Consider the following 20,991-nt stretch of genomic DNA (forward strand, 5'->3'; position numbering starts at 1 on the left):
AGGGTCAGCAGTAGTTGGTGTCTGGCCAGTACTTGTGTTTATGGAGCAGATACATGAGATGTGGACTGCATTGACTGAATGCATGCATGCAAAGGAATGTCTTTGTGTCTTCTGAAATGGAAGAGGGAAAATTAGAGTAGTAAAAGTGCCAGTAGGTAGTAAGGCAAATTTATGTATCCAGACAGTTGACAAATACCTACAGGACAAAAAGCTTCCCAAAGCATTGACAGGATCAAATAATGCACACTGAAGTAAGTTGACAGGCAATACCTGATACCTAGGTTCATTCCCATGGAATACATAATATAGGGTTAATAAAAGCTTAAAAAATGGTGCAAAATAAGCTAAGCGAAATGCTGCATAGTACTTGCAGGGAGAAAATTATCTAATAAAAAGTCAATATTAACACCTTTACGTTACCTTGTTTGGCCCCTCTTCTTACTTCATGTTATCTTTTTTCTTCCACAGAATTACAGTTGTGGGCCTTCTGATGAAGAGATAAAAATTAATTCTTAAGGACAGGGCTATGAATGTACTTTGTGATTTTCTTAGAAGCAAAAGATAGGAAGTACGGATTTGGGAACATGATGAAAATGAAAAGCTGTGTATAGCACTGCTGCAGTGGATATTGTGTGCATCACATCTGCAAGCTACACCTGCCTCTGCTAGCCCAGGATTGGAGCTGTGCTTGTTTAGTAATTGTGCACTTGACAGCTCAACAGACTGTCACCCCTTGTTGATGATGGCTTCTTACTCACCCTCTTGTACTACATCAGCATATTCCTCTTCAGTATATTAGCTTGGTAGGAAAATGTTTCAATAAAATTAAAAACCGTTTTTCATGCAATGAATTCACCTCCTGTTCCTGTGTAAATTTTTGGGTTGTGATAGACAAGAAAATAATAGGGTACTACAGATGAGAAGCGGACTTCTGGGGCAGAGGAAGAATCTATTTAAAAGAGCTAAGAAATATTAATCATGGTATTTGTGTTTGCACTGAGGACTGTGTACCCATGATACCAAGCATATAATACCTTCCAGTTTAGATGTGAACATCTTAAATTTTTAGGCAAAATACCTTTGAAAAAGTAAAACAGATTTTTTTTTAAACTCTTAAGACAAAAATCTGTCTTCTTGCTGGTTGATGTCTTCAAGCATTTTTTTTTTTTAGCCTTCAAATTATACATACTTATTTGGCAATCCAAAAGAGAATAATTATACTTAGATGCTTGTCTATGGGTGGAACTGTGTTTCTTGTGCACAAATAAAACTGCCTGAAGTACACATACTGAAGTACTTTTTCAGTAAAAGACTGGCTTGTTTGTGGATTGGTTGGCTGTTTTGTTCCTTGTTTTGGGTTGGTTTTTGTACGTCAGGTTTGAGGAGAGCTGCAACTGAGTATTTGGTAACAGGTCTGGTGGCTTGGATAGGATTCCAGTAGTGTGCTTCTCTATAGGCATTTGCCCAGAGCAAAGGCACGTTCTTCAATCCCGCTTTCAACCCTCTGTTTTGTCCCTGATGGCCGTGCCCTGCAGATAGGAGGGGTGGTTCCTCAGAACACAGACTCTGGGTTTTCATCACAGCCGAAGTCGGCGTAACACGGCTGGGAGCCTGAACGTCTCCAAGGTCTGGTGCAAAGTACAAGCCTGGGAAGAAATCATTTGCAGTCCAGACAAGGGGCATATTGACTGTTGTATTGGGTTGTGGGAGTGTGGTAGTGGAGAATCTAGTTTGTCATTATAGTTGTGTGCATCACTTCAGGATGATCCAGAGCTGGGAGCAGATGGTTTCCTGAGCATATGTATGGGCGTCCGTGGAGTTGTCTCAGTTTTGGTCTGAGGAGGTCAGGTTTGGGAGATGGGGAAGCAATCCTGTGGAGATGAGTAGTAGACACAATAAGTCACTAAAAGCTAGGCTTAGCAGGGGATTTCTGGAAAATAAGGGGATGCTGCCGTTTTCCAGTGCTTAGTGCTTGAGAGACAGCCCTTGAACTGCAGCTGCCAGGCTCATTGGAAGGACAAGCTGACTAGTCACCTGAGCTTCCCAGTGGCCTGGGACACTGAGTGGAAGGGACTGCTTTATGCCTTCCTGGTACAATTGCTATGGAGGAAGGGCATGCATTGGAAGTGGAGGAGAATGTGCAAGTGATGTACTAAAGATAGTAGAACAAGTGCACCCTGGGTACATGCAGCAGAGGAGAGAGAAAACTTTTCTGTATGAGAACTAGAAAAGCTATCAAAAGTAGGAATTTTCTGTGAAATAGTTATTTAATTGCCATTAAAGTACCATGGCAGGAGGGAAGACATTAGGGAAGAGAGGCTGTTAAGAAGCAAGGCCTGGGATGAAAAGCTGCACTATGAGTAGCAGGGAACAGAAGCCTGCAGCCAGAGGATGCATAAAGGCCAGAACCTCTTGTCACAAAAAGCCTGCAAGAGTTGCAGCTGGCATGTTTCAGACTGGATTAGCACATGTTTAGACAGAAATTTAACCAGTCCTCATTTATCTTAATAAATAAAAATCTCTGGATTGTTCCTCTGGATATGATATTTTTGGTTTTTCAAGAACTTGTATCAATGTTTGTGTCAGCAGGTGATAACAAACCTGGGTTTTGAGTGCACAGAACAGCTTGCAATTTTGTTTGTGAAGTTCAGTTATTTTAACACTAACAGCTATTTCATTTGTGCCCTTATATAAAGCCAGGGCCTGTTTTCTTAAGAAGCTTCAAGTGGCCATGGTAAGCTGTTAACTGCGTGTGCAAAAAGGCAGCAAGAGGTATGGGTGAACCTACATAAGAGTTATCTGGAGGTTGCAATTATGTCTCTTGTGACTAATGACCTTGACACAGGGACATTGTGTCTGGGGGTCGGGCTGTGCCTTAATCGAATTCAGTAAGGGACAGCTGTAGAAAATGCAGTGTGAGTGCTGTGTTTCTGTGTTCCTAATGCTGCTTAGGTCTGTGAATATAGAAGAAAAATTCTTGGTTACATTGCGTTGCCTTGTCTTAAATGTTTATTCAAAAACTAGTTTTATTAATACCTCAATCTCCTTTTTTCCTGAAGACTTGTTTTTTTGAAACGTTTTAGCTATGTCACCATAGTTGCTAAAAGAAAAATAGCAAGAGATGAAAAACAAAATGTTCATACAATGACATTATGTATGCATAGCTTGGTATTGCCTTTGTTCTGCTCTCAGATTTAGCAGTGCACAGTGCTACACACATGGGATAGTATCTTCAGCAAGAGAAGAGTATGAATTTTGAAAACAATTCCAGTAGTTGCTTTTCCTCTATTTATTTATTCACATATGTTTGTGTGTGCTTTGGTGTTGCAGAATTTCTGCAGAACTGCAGAATTTCCAGAAATGATACAGGCCAAACAAACTTTTGATGTGTTGACCAGAATGAGAAGAATGTATTAAGTGCCACAGTCCTTTCAATTGCTGACTGAGACAGGATTTTAATGAGTTTAAAAATTGACACTCTGTCTCTCTCCTCCTTCTTTCTCTCTGTTTCAGATGAAAAGGAGAAATTTGAACCCACAGTCTTCAGGGATACAATTGTCCAAGGCCTCAATGAAGCTGGGAATGACCTGGAGGCTATAGCCAAGTTTCTGGATGCAGCAGGCTCACGACTTGATTATCGCCGCTATGCTGACACACTCTTTGATATTTTGGTAGCTGGCAGCATGTTAGGTAACCTGCAGAGTATCTGACAGAGAATTTTGGCAATCAGCCTTGCTTGCTTCTTTTAAGATGCTGTCATCCTCTACAGTGGAAATTATAACCTGTATTACAGTTTCACTGTTTGCATCTCATATCATAGCACTGTTTGTTGTTTGTCGTGCAGTAACACCTCGGTATTTGCTGGATACTGCTCTGAGAAGCCTTCAGTCTGAGCTAAACCAGCATATAATGGCAATAGCAAAGGGAATGAGAGAGATGCTAACTAGGGGAAACAGAGGGATTTATTAGCATAAAAAGGTATAATACAGACTCCAGGTTAAGCGCTGCTGCAAATCTTGCTTTGTAGATGTTGCAACAAAAGCTAGCTGAGAGAAGTGAAGGGTAATGAGGTGTGCTTTGTGGATGTCCATGGGGACATTTCTACAAGGCATCAGTGGCAGCTTTTGGCAAAAACATGCTTTTCACTTTCCTCTTCATTTTGAGTAAGTTAGCTCCTTTTACTGGCCACGTTGCTTTGATTCCTGCTTCCTGCTCTTTGGTGAGAAGAAATGATGTAAGACTTGAGGTAATGCAGGAAACAACAGCTAAAGTAAGAGTTAAAATAATATGTAAGGGTTGTGCTCCAACCCATACTTATTTGATCACTCTCAGTGCTCTCAAGACCAGCTGAGATTCCTTAGGGTGAACTGAATCACTCAGTCCTGTGAGGACTGTGTGATCTATGGTGCAGCATATCAGCCAAGTGTCCCTTCTGTCAGGTACCACCACAGCTTAGTAAAGCTTGGTCTGTCTCTCCCTCTCTCCTCTCCCTTGTTTCTCCCTCTCCCCTGCTAACTCTTTCCTTGGCCTTTTGCCTCAGTGATATTAACGTAAGACTTATTAGACTTTTTAAATCTTACATTCTTTAAAGTAGAAATCATTCCTTACCTTTTTTTTTTCTCCTTTCTTATAGCTCCTGGAGGCACACGCATAGATGACAATGACAAGACCAAGATGACCAACCACTGTGTATTTTTTGCAGATGAAGATCATGATGCCATCCGAAATTATGCTCAGGTCAGTAAAAGCATAGCTGATTACTGTTTTCCATTTATGTGTCAAAAGAGATTACAGAAGAACATCTGCAGACTGTCTAGGCTGCAGTAGGCTAGCTACAGACCAGTTGAAAATCCAGTTAATCATTAATCTGCACTAACCTATACATTTTAGGTAAGAAAATAGGATGGCTAAAATAATCTGATCACAATTGGTAATGCTTTGTTTACAAAAAGCAGTCTTGCTTATCACAGTCTGCCATTGGTTGAGTCTACTTCTAGACACCACCCTTTTTATTTTTGTTGACCTTTTCTGTGTGCAGACTGGAATATGACCACATTTTGAGAAACACATGAACTGTATCAGAAGTTTGGCTTTTATAAGCAAAGGTGTGGCCAGCAGGACCAGGACAGTGTTCATTTCCCTGTACTCAGCAGTAGTGAGGCCACACCTTGAATCCTGTGTTCAGTTTTGGGGCCCTCACTACAAGAAAGACATTGAGGTGCTGGAGGGTGTCCAGAGAAGGACAGTGGAGCTGGAGAAGGTCTGGAGCACAAGTCCTGTGAGCAGCAGCTATGGGAGCTGGGGGTGTTTAGCCCGGAGGAAAGGAGGCTCAGGGGATACCTTATTGCTCTCTACAACTGCCTGATAGGAGGCTGCAGCCACATAGGAGTCGGTCTCTTCTCCCACGTAACAAGTGACAGGATAAGAGGACATGGCCTCAGGTTGTGCCCGTTGAGGTTTAGGTGGATATTAGGAAAAATTTATTCACTGGAAGAGTTGTCAAACATTGTAGTAGGCTGCCTAGGGAAATGGTGGAGTCACCATTCTTGGAGATATTTAAGAGATCTGTAGATGTGGTAGCCTAGGGACATGGTTTAGTGGCACTTGGCACTGCTGGGTTAACAGTTGGACTCTATGGTCTTAAAGGTATTTTCCAACCTAAACAATTCTATGAAGTATATGAATGACAAAAAATAGAAAGCTCACGCCTCCAACCTTTAGTTGCATAACTAGTTAGGAGTTGGGCATATATTTCAAGAGCTTTCATTTCTTCTATGTATGTGATGTATAATTTCTTCCTGCAGGAATAAGGCTTGCATAAATAGGCCTATGTGAAATTATTACAAAAAACCCATGAACCCTAACACATTCTTGAAAAGAAGCTAACTTTGCATAACTCATTAATGGAAGATAATAATTATATGAGACAGTACAGTAAGAATTCTATGGAAAGTTCAAAGCCACCGTGCAATTCTGGATACCAGTAGGATTGCATAAAAATGCAGTACCCTTGCAACTCCCATATGTCAAAACTGTATTGTTAATTAAGCATGTATTTATCTTTTTAAATTGCTACTTATTACTGCAGTGCTGAAGACAGCAACTAAAAGCATAGAAGCTGCTGTCCCTGCTAAGGTGTCTAGGGTGATAAATTGCTGGAAAGGTGCATAGTTGATTTAAAGAGTGCTGGCATCAAAATATGCATTGGTAAAAAATGTTTGCTTAATAGCAGAAAGCTCCTTTAAAAAATATCTTTAATAATCTAAATCAGTGAAATATACTTATTTCTGGAAAGGGAGTCAGTACTTCTTGTGTGTCAGCTTTATCATCTCTTAAAAACAGGGTATTCTGCTTCAGGAAAATCTCTGTTATCGGTAAAGGCATTGATTCTGTCTTCTTGAATTTTAATATTTTAATAATCTTTTGAACAAAAATTGACAGAGCCAGTCCTCCAAGGAGCAATTTAAAGTAAAAGATTGCATATTGAAAAATGGAAAGGAAGGCTTCGCTTCAGGATTTGAAGGAGTAGAATTTTCAATGTATTCTCTGCACTTCAAACCAAAATAAATCAACATTTTGTTATTTAATGCCTGAAGAGATGTGTCCTTTTATTGACCTTGCCATTTTTTTTAATGCATAATGAAAAATAGAGTTCTTACTATATTATGAAAATGTGGAGTTAGTCTAAAATAGTATTTAGACCTTTTCCTATCTAGAAGATTCCTAGAAGGTAATTTCTTACTCTGTCTCCCAAATGAACCAGTACCGTGGCTTTTTTTTGTGGATTTAGTCACAGAAACAATTAAAAGTGAAGAGTCTTCAGGTAAAAAGACTGAAGTTAGTATTGATATTTTGGCAGATTATTTGCATATGAAGTCATACTTCTGTCATTTACAGAGACTTAAAAAAATACACGGAATTCTTTTTGGAATTAACAAGAAGCTTACATTTTCATCTTCTTTTCTGAGGATTCTGTGTCTCTACCTCTCATCACGGCCACAACTTGGTTTTTCCAGTTTTTCTGAGCCAAAATACTACCAGTTAGGATGTTTGGATGTATCTTATATTCTGGAAAGTGAATTGAAGCTTTCTAAACCTAATTTTCCTTCCTCCCCCATCCAGTGTGGCAAAAATGTCATTTGTTCCCCACATAAACCTTTTTACCTGTGACAGTGAGTCATATGCTGTGTGCCTTTGTACAGCAGTGCAAGCAGTGATTTGTTTATTTAATTTCTTACCTCTTCCTTCTTCACCTTGAGTGAACTCTGCACCTGGGCTGCTTCTGCTTTCATAATCTGTGGTCGCATGATGGGAAACAAATGGTCAAAACTGGAGAACAAGTGGTTCCAAAATCATAATTGTTGTAGAAGCTTTGGCAAATGTTCTTCCTCTTTCTCTGACAGTAGCGTGTTTTGTTGTAAACATTTCTGTTAGTTGATTTGCCAAGATATTGCATCTACTGAAGCATGCTGACTGCCCCACTGCCTCAGCCTACAGCTGAGAGCTTCTCCAGGGGTGCATTACTAGGGGAAGGGTGCCAAGTTACACTCCTCCTCCTCCTCTTCCTCTCCCTTGCTTTTATCTATGGATAGGGTGAAAAGTAGAGTAGGGAAAAAATTTTGAGAAATATGAAAAGATTCAAACTGCTATAAATTCTCCAATTCAAGCATTGCTCTATGAAGCAAGAATCACAAAATTGAGAGAAGGGTGTTTTGTGCTCTCTGTGAGGCAGACAACACTACAGAAATACCATTCTTGAAGCTGCTTATTTCCCTTTGCTTTTTTTTTTTGTAAAGAAAGATGGCTGCAATTGTTATACTTTTTAAGTTAATCTGTGTTTATCTTTAGGTCTTCAATAAACTTATCAGGAGATACAAATATCTGGAGAAAGCATTTGAAGATGAAATCAAAAAGGTAATGTTGATGGCAGTCTTTACTGGAATGCTAATGTTTTTTACTCTGTATCTAGTATAATTGTACATGTATGAATGTGGTGCTGTTAGGTATTTTATTTAGCTCTACTGGAAAAGAGGATAGAATCTACAGGAGGCAGCGTTATTCTGCAAGTTCAGCTCTATGGGAATACTGCAGGAAGCGCTTGATGTAGAGTATTTCTGAATTAATGATTCCTTTGGTTGCTCTGATCAAACTCACCTTCTTATTCCAGACTTTTTTGTGCAGAACTTTGATATGCTTTGGGATATACCTCTTAATGAGAAGTGGTATTACTGTCCTGCAAATGGAACATCTCTCTGTGGTTTTTTTCAAAAAATAAATGCAAATCTGCTATACAGAATATCTCTTGATGTATGAGTATTAAATCCCTCCTGCACTGTGGAATGAACCCTAACCACAAGTGGTTTTGTATTTGAGGCCACAGATAATGTGTAAGAGAAAGTCTTCACCAGTGGCAGAGTGCTCAGGATTTGCCTGTTAGACTGTAGTGGCTATTTGTGGATACTATTTTGTTTTGTGATGCTGAATTCTAAGGAGACAGGAGAAACCAAGGTAAAAATGTTTGAAAAACAAAATACACATTTATTTTGTCTATTTTGAGTTCCTAGTACCAGATATAAACATCTTTTTCTAACGGCCTGAATAAGTAATAAACGCTGTACTGTCCTGTAACTTAACAGGCATGCTGGTACTGGTAAAACCTGTCTGTGACTAAAGTATCATGTTTGTTAAACATAAAAGTGTGTTTCCTTATTATTTAAACATTAGAAAGGTTGCTGCAAGGGTCAAATGAGGGCACATTTGGAGCTTGATACCTCACCACCGCTTCTTGTAGCTGAATTAATTTGGCTCTGATTTATACATTCTTGCTCATACAGGAAATTATTTTTACACTTGTGGCCAGCATGCCTATCAACTGATGCTGATTACTCAGTACATCATTCTAAAGACCTAAATTTACCTCTATCCCCACACAAATCTAATGTTCCTGCTGTTAATTACTATAATCACTGACATGAGAAGCGCTGACTCACAGCATTCAAGTTTCAGAGCGTGCTCAGCATATTAAGCAAATGCCATGTCAATGCAAGCTGCCTCCGCTCATTTCGGTAACGTGCTTGGCTTTGCATCCTCTTAAGTTTCCAAAAATTCACTTTGCACTCTTAGTGACAGGATGAGACTGGTTAACACATAATAATTTAACTTAGTTAAGGAACAAGTGCCTCTGATACAAAGTTTAGCCACATGCCAGCTTGAGAGAAAGCTGCCATTTGAGGTGTGGTGTGACTAGAGCCAAGCTACTCATTGAAAGCCATTGGAAACATCTTAGCCATGCCAGCATGGGATCAGAGCAGGCTTGTTCATCTTGCAGACTGCAAACCTCAATTTTATGTACATGCTTTTGGATAGTTTTCAGTGTCAGACTACATTTTGTATGACAAATCATGAGATGAAGTTTGCACAGTGGTCCCAGGCCATGGGGAAATCTTTCCAACTGCCCTTCCGTTGTCACCCATGGTGCTGGTATGAATCTTGGTGTGGCTTCTGGGGATGCCAGGTGTATCCTCTTCCTCAGTTAATCCAGTTTATTAGAGACCTAGAAACTAGGAAGGTGGTTGTGAGAGTGTTTGTGACTGTGTATTGCACCTCCACTGCCACTGCCCTTAAAACCCCTGAGGACTACTTGAAGGTGCCTTTTGCTTACCTTCTCCCTCCCCCTGCTTGTGTGAACCCACAAAGTGGCTGTTTCTCACTTAGGAGGCTGCAGGGTTTTTAACTACTTAATCCTTTAATCCCTTCGTGCTGTAACTGATACAGGAGTAGCTGCCCGTGGAGGGCCAGAAGATAGATACATTTGTATTTCCAGAAGGTGTTAACTGCCATAGCCAGTGGTTAGGTATGTATGAGAATTACTCGTTGATGTTTTCATGGGTCACTGTCCCAGCAGTGAAAGTGGTGTTTCTGGCAAACTCATTAGGCAGATAGAGCACTTGGGGGAAAATTAGCTCTTCTCACAGAAAAAGGCATGCCAAAAGAAACAAAGCAGTACCAGCAGTTCCATGCTAAAGAAGCAGATGGTGTCAGTGGGACTTTTCTTTCAAGAGAGATTATCTTAGATAGCAGTATTTCCACAAGTATTTGCTTTTTGTCTTCTAGATCGCAACTTTGTCATTGGGACATTATTTTCTACCATCTTTCCCCTTTTTCTCTGCTTCTAGCTTTCAGTTGTTTTATTTCCTAAGTCTCTCCTCAGAATTTCCAGTTACTCATTTTTCTAATGGCGTAAGCAAACCATATATCTAAAGTTTTACATCTAAATTATTTTGTGCAAGCAATTTAAACAGAAGACAAAGATGTTTAGATGCACTGCTCACTTGCCGTGTTTGGTGTAGGCAGCTTAAGTTCATAGGAACATGGCCCAGTGTATTGGCATAGGCCCATGACATGTTGCAATAATTTCAGTAAAATTTTAAGTTCCAAACTTGTGTTCATCTTTCTCTACATATGTACTTCTGAGGATGAAGAATGCAATTACTGTCTGTTTAGTGTGTTTGCATGTTTAAGTGATTTTCTAGATCAACTTTTTAATATCGAAATTGGGATACAGATAAATTTATTTTTTGTCTTAACAGTGGTAAATATTACTGAGTCATGAGAGGACGTCTCAAGTACTGGGAGATGTTGTGATGTCTGTTATTTGTGTTCCTATTTTCCTGATGAAAGAACCATAAATTAAGCTAGGAACTAGGAAATAAGAGGACAATAACATTCTGAGATCAAATGGGGAGTAAGAAGAGATGTTTTAAATCAGCTTAAAGTCAAGACTCAGCAGATATCTGTTGCTCTATTAGCTGCCTTCTCCATTGCTGACAATTCAGTGCTGTCTGCAGATGTGACAGACTGTCAGCAACAGACCAGTTCAGATAATGAGGACATAAAAAGACGCCACACTCCCTGTGTGGATAGAGTTCCTTGATTTTCACCATTTAAGATTTCCAGATCACAGCAGGTGATGAGAAGCCCTTGTTTTTCTTGTGTGCTTTTTAATGTTGCATGCATGTGTTTACTTGTGTGTATCTTCTATGCCCAGAATTTGTACTTAAAAGACTTTAATGATAAAAATAGCATGGAACATCCCATTAGGTCTGGTCTTGTGCTTATTAGGTATTCTGAATTTCTGTTTAAATAGATGGGAGTTCTTATAGATATCATAGCAATACAAAATTGTGAGCCAGAGCTACCCTTTTCATTCCTGGAATCAGTTTGTGTCTAACAAAAGCAGTAATGTCTGTGCTTGGCTAACAGCAGGGAAGTATCAGCCTGGAGAACGTTCTGTGGGTGGTTGGGAACTATTCTGAAGTGTCTTGGACATTTTGTGACTTCCTTGCTGAGGTTTTTAATTGTGATGGTAAAAGGAGAGTGCTTAAATTAATCAGAAATAAAAATCTGAAACAGCATCTTTGAACTGAATATTTTGTTCTTTTTCATGTTTTTAAAATGGGTTTATGAAAGGTTTTTGGGTTTTCCTGTCACCCAGTCTCCCCCTAAATATTGTTTCACAATATCTGGAAAGTATAGAATAGTATCCTTAAACAGCAGAAAAGGACAAGTTTGAGCTTCTTTTGAAAAATATTAGTAAAATAAAAATTAGGCTAGTAGCATCAACAGTGCTTTAAGTAGTGAGGGGTGTGTATAAGATGAGGGTTCTGTTCAAAACATGCTGCAGGGAAGTGCAGTTCAAGAGCACCAGAAACCACATTCATGCTAAGAGACTTGCAAGGAGAGTGTTTCAGAGTAAGGGCAAGAAGACAAGGCTTCAAACTCCATAGACGTGTGATTTCAGATCTTCTAAAACATTTGAACAAATACAGATTTCTCAAAATTAGAGTTGATAAATTTTTGGGTATCCTTCTCATAGAATCCATCTCCATCTTGGACTGCAGCTTTAAGTTCGGCTTTGCAGCTGGATTCTTGCTTTCCTGGCTCAGATTTGACATGAATATGTATAACTGTTCATGATCTACACATTACTGATAAAACCTAATGGAGGTTACAGCTCAGAAGTATGTCAGAACCTGGTCTGTCATGTTAAAGTGGTCGGTGTGACCACTTTCTAATCAAAATCCTCATCTATCGCTTATGTAGAAGCAAAAGAAAAAAGACTTAAGTGGGGTACACAGGAATCTGAAGCTGTTTCCTCTTTATTATCAGTCTCAGTACTTCCAGTAAAGAGGTCTAATTCTGATTTTTTTTTCTTGTGCAGATCTCATTTTAGTACAGTATTATTGATAAAGCTTGTATAAAGAAAGCTTTAAATCCACAGGCTTCCAGTTTACACTAGGGTTATATTAAAATTCTGTAAAAATGTTCTGGGTCTTCCATATAATATGACCCTGGAGTTCCTCTGCTTGCACCATTATACACACCAGTTAGTTGCTGCATTTGGAAATACAGCACACCATTTGTTTCTCATTCATATATTTAGAAATAATAATTCCATTCTTCTGCATCCCAAATTTTCATACATTTTGTGGTTGGGTTCACAATTTGCTGAAATAAAATTACACCTTGAGATCTTGTAGTTTCATAATTGTTCTTTTAAGCTAAAAGTGTATGTTGCAGTATTTGGCTGAAGCCCACTGAATAAAATTCCGAGTGATTTGTCTGTGGCTGAGTCATTCAGGCCTGTGTAAGCTGTAATTTAAAGCTGATGTTATTACGTAAGTACTACCGTATGAATGAGGTTTTTTTCAGTTCTGTTCACTAATGCAGAGAAGAACTATTCATAAAACACTGCATGAGATTTAATAATTTCATTAATTACTTGGATTTTTAAAATATCACTGCATTCAGAAAGCTTTACAGTTGTTGATAAGCTGCTTAGATATCTCAGAGATCTCTCACTGTCCATGGTAACAAGCAAGGACAGGGACGTGTGTAACATTCTGTCCCTTGGTATGGGTAGAATCTGGTAATTAAGAAATACCCTTAATGTGGAAACCTGGTGAGAATTTTCTATCAAAACAAGCTGTGTTGTTTTAATTCCATCTGTTGCTCATTTAAAAAAGAAAAAAGGGTGTCCTTACAGCAGAAGGTCGTGACACCCTTTTGGAGGGGTGCCATTTCTTCTTTCTTATGAAGAAGAATATGAGAGTTCTTTTTAACTCCAGAAATTTGTATCTGCAGTACTTTTTTTTTTTCCCCTTCTGTGGTGATGGTAGGTTTGTAAGCTAACATCTGATGGAATCAGCAGCTTTTTGCATTGAATGAAGCTGTCCTTTATTGTCTCATCTCTTTTTTTCCCATCACCCATATTGTGATCACTAACAACACATTAAGAAAACAGTATTGTTAACAGTAATGACATTGACAAAATCTGATTGTGCATGACTTTTTTTTCTGATGTAAAGGAAAAAGGGCATAATTTACTTCATCAGTATGCTCTCAAGTCAATAATTTTAGCACGAAATTAAGATTTTAAAAATAGACTTAATTGCCATTTTTAGAATTAAAAGGTGTATGTGTAGTTCTGATCTTCCAAGATGAGATTTGTAATTTTTTCTCAAGCTATTTGTTTTCTCTTGTAATTAGTCCTGGGAATGGCAAGGTCTTAAATCAGCCTGTGTTCCTGTCTATCCTTTGTCAGCTTTATCAAGAACTTCTGAACTTGAAATATATTTCGTATTTTAGCCAGTAAAAAATCTATTGTAATTGTGATGTGTTCCCTTCCCTAAAAGAAAAACAGGAGACTTTCCCATCCTTTTATTGTTTGCATGAGCAGTAGTTTTTGAGAGCTAGAAATCAAATTGCAACTCTGTGTGGCTTAGCTGGAAGTCTGAAGATGTGAATAGGCAGGATCCCGTCTGTGATCCTGTAATTTCTGTGTGTCTCAAGCCTGTGGCAAGTACTCTTATCTTTACGTAATACATATATATATTTGGAGAAGGCAGGTCCTTTATATCTAAGGCCATATTCCCCACAGAATCATAGAATGCTTTGTGTTGGAAGGGACTTTAAAGACCATCTAGCTCCAAACCCCCTGCCATGGGAAGGGACACCCAGGTGGCTCAGAGCTCCATCCAACCTGGCCTTGAACACTGCCAGGGGTAGGATATCCACAACTTCTCTGGGCAACCTATCCCAAAGCCTTGCCATTCTCACAATAAAGGATTTCTTTCTAATACCTCATCTAACCCTACTTTCTTTCAGTTTGAAGCCATTCACCCTTTCCCTGTCAGTACCTGCTCTTGTAAATAGTCTCTATCTTTTTTGTAGGCTCCCTTCAGGTACTGGCTTGTGTTCTTAGAGAAAGTGAAATTACAAGGGATCAATGAAATGACACTGTCATGCTTCTGGATAGATTTTGATGTGATTGCTCTAAGTTGTAGTGAGACTTCTCAAGAAATAAGAAATTAAACTGTTAATATTGATTTCTACCTTTTGTCTACGTATGCCTCAAATATATTTTTTTTTTCCCTTGTCTGGCCCACAGCTCCTGTTGTTTCTTAAAGCCTTTACTGAGACGGAGCAGACAAAACTGGCAATGCTTTCTGGCATCCTGCTAGCCAATGGGACTCTTCCTGCTACAATTTTAACAAGCCTCTTCACTGACAATATAGTCAAAGAAGGTAATTTTCCATATCTTTTTTCTTATCTTAGCTCTTTCATAGGAGATGTATTTTATTGCAACATATTATATATGTTGCAATAAAATGAAAGTTGTAAACTTGTGACTGTACAACAGAAATCAGTATTTTAAAGCAGAAGCATTTACGGACAGCAGTGCCCAACATACTTTGTGAAATCTAGTAAGAGGCCAGTCAGACAGAAAAAAGCCACAAAACAAAAACAAACCCCAAAAGATTTAGGGTTTTTTGGAAGTCATACTTGTGTATGCAGAATTGTAGAATGTATGTATTATTGTGGCACTATAAAAGTGTGATGCATATGTATTCCTGAGAGATATGTGCTGGCATTCCTTCAAGTGTTGCTAATACCTCATGGGTGAGAAGTGGGACAAAGATCCCATGCAAGCCAATGGGATACTGCAGAAGAAAACTAAATTAATCCCTCATTTTGCCTTCACACTGGTAGTGATCAGTGACTGATACAATTTCTCATGAATCTGTGTTTATTATATGATGAATAAATGAGTTCTTTCAGCCTTAAGCCTTTTGAGATTAATTTTTTAAGGATTTTTGTTATATATTTATAGCCATTTACCTTGGAGTCCTGATTTTCCAACTGCTTGCTTAACTATTTCTTTCTCTGGTAGTTCTGGCATGACTATCCTGGCATGATTGCAAATGTACTGGTAGTGTTGAGCAGTTTCATGACTTTTTTGGTTTTGTTAAAGAGTTATATATTAGCTAAAATGTATTCTAATTTTCATTTTAAAAAAGCTATTCTAACTTCATGTTCTCGTTTGCAGCCATTGCTAGCCATTACATTTGTTTTCTAAGTGCTGCAGAAATAAAAGCCACAGCTGCAGCTTTGCTCTGTCATCACTCACAGCTTTTGGAATCAGAATTAAACAAGGAAAAATCTCAAACAAAAGCACTAATCCATGTTTTTAGGGTGATTGTCTGCAATGTGCTTAAATTAAAGTCTTCCTAGTTATGGGAAGACAAGAAGCATCAGAAAACCCAAATTTTTAAAAATCATGTAAATTGTTACATCTTACATTTAGCATTTTAAGAATATAATTCTTATTTGCATTATGAACTTATGCTTCTAGGAGCCCTAAACTTTTGTCAGCGCTTACATATACTTTTGGTTCTTGGTTTATATATACTAAAAATGCATCCGTGACAGCATTTGAGGAAGATTGTTCAGTCAGTGTCCCAGAGTAGATATTTTATACAAGAATAATTAAAGATGCAAAGATAATTGAAAAATGGGGAATGGAGCAAGGCAAAACAAGCAGATCATACATGAATAAACTCAAAGCTTTCTTTGATTTACAAAAAAACAATGCTGCAGGCAGGTGAGTTTAAAATACACAAGGAAACAATTGGGTGAGCTGAGGGAGCTGTTGATCAGCATGGGACTTGTAACATTGGCTAGGAAATGGCTGAAAATGAGGGTAGATTGTGTGGACAGGAGATTACTCTGACTTTTATATATAGATGGAAAACAAAATTGTCTTTCGTGGATTGCTGACATACTTGTAGTAGAGGCAGAGAAAGGTCTTGGTGGTGGTGGAATCTTGTCAGGGTTAAGTGTACCCTTCTTGTCCCCTGTGCTGGCAAAGTAGTGCAAATGCAAAGAGCACCTAATGGGGTTACTCAGTAAAATAAATGGCTGAAATTACTTACTGCAAATAAGAGGGGAAAAAAGCAAACAAAAAGAGAAGAGCTATTTAAAGGAAAAGAGTGGTAGCACGTGCAAGAGTATAGGAACAAGCCAGTGATAAATTTGGACTTTAAATCAGAAGTTTGAAAGTATGTGGGTAGTGAAGCTCTAGAACTGCCTCCCTCTGTCGTGGTGTAATTCCAGCCAGCAGTCAAGCCCCACACAGCCACTCACTCACTCCCACACCAGCAGGATCAATGAGAGAATGAGAAGGGTAAAAGCTGGAGAACTCATGGGTTGAGATAATGACAGTTTAATGGGGAAAGCAAAAGTTGCACACACAAGGAAAGCAAAACAAGGAATTAGTTCATGGGCAGGTGTTCAGCCGTCACCAGGAGAGCAGGGCCCCGTCACACATAACGGGTACTTAGGAAGACAAAAGCCATCACTTAAAGTGTTCCCTCCTTCATGCTTTTTCCCCCCACTTCATATACTAAGTGTGATGTCATACAGTCTGGAATATCCCTGTGGTCAGTTGGGGTCACCTGTCCTGGCTGTGTCTCCTCCCAGCTTGCTTGCCAGCATGGCAGTTGGAAAAGCAGAAAAGGTCTTGGCTCTTTGTAAGCCCTGCTCAGCAATAACAAAAACATATCTGTTTTATCAACCCTGTGTTCAGCATAAATCCAAAATACAGCCCCATACAGCCACTGTGAAAAAAATGACTCTACCCCAGCTAAAACCAGCACACCCTCTAATACTGATACTGGCATAAAACTTACTTGTTTTAAGCTAAAACTAGAAAAAGTGTTTAGAATATGTGTATTGGGACAATGCTTGGTGACCATTCCGTTCAATTTTGAGCACATAAGCACATGGATATGCTGAAGTGTGTTTGCAGGGGGAAGTTATGCCTAAGTCACCTACTGGTTGACCTGGCTTCGTGAGTCTTGATTAGTCAGCTTGCAGCAGTTAGGATTGCAGCATCATGTCCAACATGTAAAACAAGCCCAAAGAAGTATTTGCAGGCCTCTCTTGGCATAGCATTGTACATCCCTCGTTCCATACAGTACTTCTCTAAGGATTGTGTCTTACGACTAAGCTCCTGAAATAAGTTTGCCAAAACTGCCATAACAGTCAAGATCTGTAAAGACTGTCAATGAGCTTTACAGTGGTCTGGGAATAGTCTCTTCTGTTCTTGTTTGGTGACTCATTTAGTCAAAGTATTCCAGAAATAAAAATAATGAGTATCTATCTCTAAAGTGGCTAAGAGTGATGAAGCTCCTTCTCACCAGTAGGTTCCCTCTAGCTCTAAGAGTTTCTGGGCTGTCTGGGGGTGAGACAGAAAACTCCAGTGGCCAGCTGTAGCATAGGACCATGCTTTTCAATATGCATTACCATTATCACTGCCTTCAGTAGCCCTGATGTTGGTATGGGTGTAGTATGGAGAAACATAACTGACCAAGAGGTGACTTTCCTCAAGGGTGAGCTGCAGCTCTGAGACCTTTCAGCTTCCTTCAGCTCCTTGCACTTGCTGCTTGCAGTGGAGAATCTGGAGCAGTTGTGGTGGTGGTGCAGCTCTAGGAAATAGGAGGTGTGGGTTTAATGGGTCATTAACTCCCATGGGAAATCCACAGCTAGTGGAGGTAGAGTTTGTTTGATTTAATACACAAAATACTAAGTTGTGCCTCAAGGAAAGAATTTTTTCACTTTAAAATAGTATTTGTGCCTGGTACTACTGGCTACTAAATGCCTCTTAGGAGGATATAGTACAGTCAGTCACCTTGAAGTTGCAAATTTATTTAACCTTACTCCAGGATTTGCTAAAAAACATTTGAAGATACATTTTTTAGTTCTTATTCCTGATTATCCTTTATTGTTTTGTGCCTTTGTTTCCTATTGATTTAATGCATAATTTTTCCTTTTGCATTGTTCTCAGTCTGTGAATTGTGAATGTAGGAAAAATAATTGCAAAGAAAATCTTTGAACAACTGAATGGAGATGGGCAATACCAAATGAAAAGATTTTCAAACAATCTAGCATAATTCAGAAAACTACTTTTGCAGTAAAGAAAAACATACATGTTTCAGCTCTATGTGTTTGTTTCTGTTGTCATAAATGTATTTTCATTCCATAGTCTTGTAACTTTTTTGTAACCTTGTACTTCTTACAGTCAACTCTAATTCATGTTGAAAATTGCTGAAACATGTTTTGTGCTATTCTCTAACAGGGATTGCAGCCTCCTTCGCTGTAAAGCTTTTTAAAGCATGGATGGCAGAGAAAGATGCCAATTCCGTTACCTCTGCTTTAAGAAAAGCCAACCTCGATAAGAGATTACTAGTAAGTACAGTATATTTTCAATAATCCTTATCTCTCCCAGGGAAAAAGAAGGAAATGAAATACAGATGGTAGTTTGCTGTAAGCATGTTAACTCCCCCTCAGACTCTGTTAGCATTTCTAAAATGTTTTGAAACATAGCAATATTGTTATGGCTGTAGCATTGATACAGGTTCAGGAATATTAAGAATCACATGTTTTTACATTCTGTCTCTTATTTTTCCTGTAGTCAGATGCCTTCTGAGAGACTGTATATATGGGGCTTGGGAATTAAGTAAATGGGTTTTTTTCCTAACCACTGCTAACAAAACATACCAGCAAATGGGCATGAAAAGCTCTATTTCTTAAAATGTTTTCCTTTTGTAAGTAATATATAAACTATAAGTAGTTATGATTAGAATGTAAGTTTCTGAAGTGTGTAGTGTAGTGAATGACTAGTAAGCAACTTTCTGCAGCAGTAGCTGTCTAGGTAGCATAAATGGTCCTGCAGTGGTGACAGCAGACCTAGTAGGTGCAGTGCAGGAAGGCTTTCAGCCTTAGGACTCAAAACCTGTGTTCTGAATTTGTAGCAAGGTATTCAGAGAATATATGAATATGTAGCAATTTCATGTGCCTTTTTTTCCCAGTGTCTTTCTGAAGATCATTTGGGGTTTTCTAATCGTCATAAAGATTGCTGCTGTGATAATCCAGTCAAATACACATCCTGTGTCACACTGCCTGGAGACTCAGCAGTGTTTTCTGTTTCTACCTCAATAATGTATAATTAAGCAAGTATCTTTCAAAAGTGAAGCAGCCTCCCACGCCCCTCCATCTCTTCAATTTGTACTTGATTTTAAGTGTCCAAGTTGTAAATAATTTGCCATTAGGCTGGGAAATGGGCGAATTACACTGTTTATGGGGGGCGGTGCAGGGGGGGAAGAAAACTGCATCTTATTTGTATTTCAAGCTTGACTGACTTAAACTTTCAGCTGTTGGCTCTCATTACTCTGCTCTATTAAACAACTGTAAAGTATCAGATGATGTGGCCTAGCAAAGATGCCTTCATGAAAATTTCTTCTTAATCTCATTAGTCAGTAAGTAAACAGATGGAGAGTCTCTAGCTTCTTTGTTAAAAACAAGTGCTATCCATCCCACAGATCATTGTTAAGACACCAAGAATGGATGGTAAGCAAATGCCATTGAATGCTTTCCAAGATGGGGCATTTAAAACTACTGTAGTAGTTTTTAAGAATAATTTTAACTTTTCTAAGTAGCTGGACTTTCATAAATTGACAGTGTCTTTAAACTAGAAATGCCCACAGGAATTAATGTTAACTGTACATAGTGGATTTTGTGATTTTTGTTAAATGATGCATTAATGGTAGGCCAGGGTGCCTGGGCCACTTATGTATTGTTGAATGTATTTTTATTAAGAGATAAATGTGTAGATGTGGTGGGAGGGCGTGATAAATGTGCTTTGCCTGTAATGGCTTTGCCATCTATTCCTTTCTACTTTCCCTACAAGACTCTTGGAATCTAGAAAAAGTGTTTTGAGCAATGTGTGAGGACTGTTTTGAGCAATGTGTTCAGCTCATAGCTATTCATAAGTACATGCACTTCACATGGAGTGGATGCTAGCTTATTTCCATAACTGGACATCATTTTTTCCCTCCATTACAGTGAAACACTGCTATATCAATGAAGTGTTGACTTTTCCAGTGTGGATACAAGCAGCGTTTTAAGTGAAGTAACAGGTTATTCCCACTGTTTATTCTTAAAAAGTGTTCTTTCCATTCTGTCAAGAGTCAAAGTTGGTTATTTAACAGAGAGCATTCCTGTCTTTTTAGGAACTATTTCCAGCCAACCGGCAGAATGTGGACCATTTTGCCAAGTATTTTACTGAAGCAGGTCTAAAAGAACTCTCAGATTTCCTCAGAGTTCAGCAGTCACTGGGGACTCGTAAAGAACTTCAAAAAGAACTACAAGAACGTCTGTCTCAGGAATGCCCAATTAAGGAGGTAAAAGTGGTTTTTTACAACTTTCTGTTTATATAATCATAATCAAAGGCTTAAATCAACATTTGGTAGAGAGCAATAGATTTCTTCTGTTTTTTGCTCTGTGTTTAAGACTAAAGCAACCAAATATCATCTGGATTTACAAGTGCAGATGTCTGTGGGGTGTGGGGGGCGTTTCCTTCATTTATGCTTGAGAACGTATTTCCTTTAATTGCATAAAATGTTAGGTTGGGGGGGAGGGACAAAACCTGTAGTCAAGTTATAGTAATGTCTCTAAATAAAAACATGCCAAATACTTCCTTTTTATTATTCTTGTTCTAATTCTGTTTCTTAATACTTCTGCACTGTGGTGTTAGTTGTAAATGACTACAAGTATTTGGAAAGTCAGCATAGTTTCTGGTTCATTGGAAAT

General features: G+C 38.7%; 1 protein-coding gene across 1 annotated transcript in view; it reads left to right on the top strand.

Annotated features, from left to right (window-relative positions):
* Nucleotides 1-20,991, top strand: part of BZW2 (basic leucine zipper and W2 domains 2) — a 57,692-nt gene that overhangs the window by 23,210 nt on the left and 13,491 nt on the right. Inside the window, exons 3-8 of the mRNA XM_069007066.1 lie at nucleotides 3,514-3,690; nucleotides 4,634-4,737; nucleotides 7,849-7,914; nucleotides 14,450-14,585; nucleotides 18,479-18,588; nucleotides 20,412-20,582. Of these exons, the coding sequence (XP_068863167.1) occupies nucleotides 3,514-3,690; nucleotides 4,634-4,737; nucleotides 7,849-7,914; nucleotides 14,450-14,585; nucleotides 18,479-18,588; nucleotides 20,412-20,582 (764 nt within the window). The remainder of the gene's footprint in view (nucleotides 1-3,513; nucleotides 3,691-4,633; nucleotides 4,738-7,848; nucleotides 7,915-14,449; nucleotides 14,586-18,478; nucleotides 18,589-20,411; nucleotides 20,583-20,991) is intronic.

The sequence above is a fragment of the Aphelocoma coerulescens genome, chromosome 2, assembly GCF_041296385.1.
Source record: "Aphelocoma coerulescens isolate FSJ_1873_10779 chromosome 2, UR_Acoe_1.0, whole genome shotgun sequence".
Taxonomy (NCBI): Eukaryota; Metazoa; Chordata; class Aves; order Passeriformes; family Corvidae; genus Aphelocoma; species Aphelocoma coerulescens.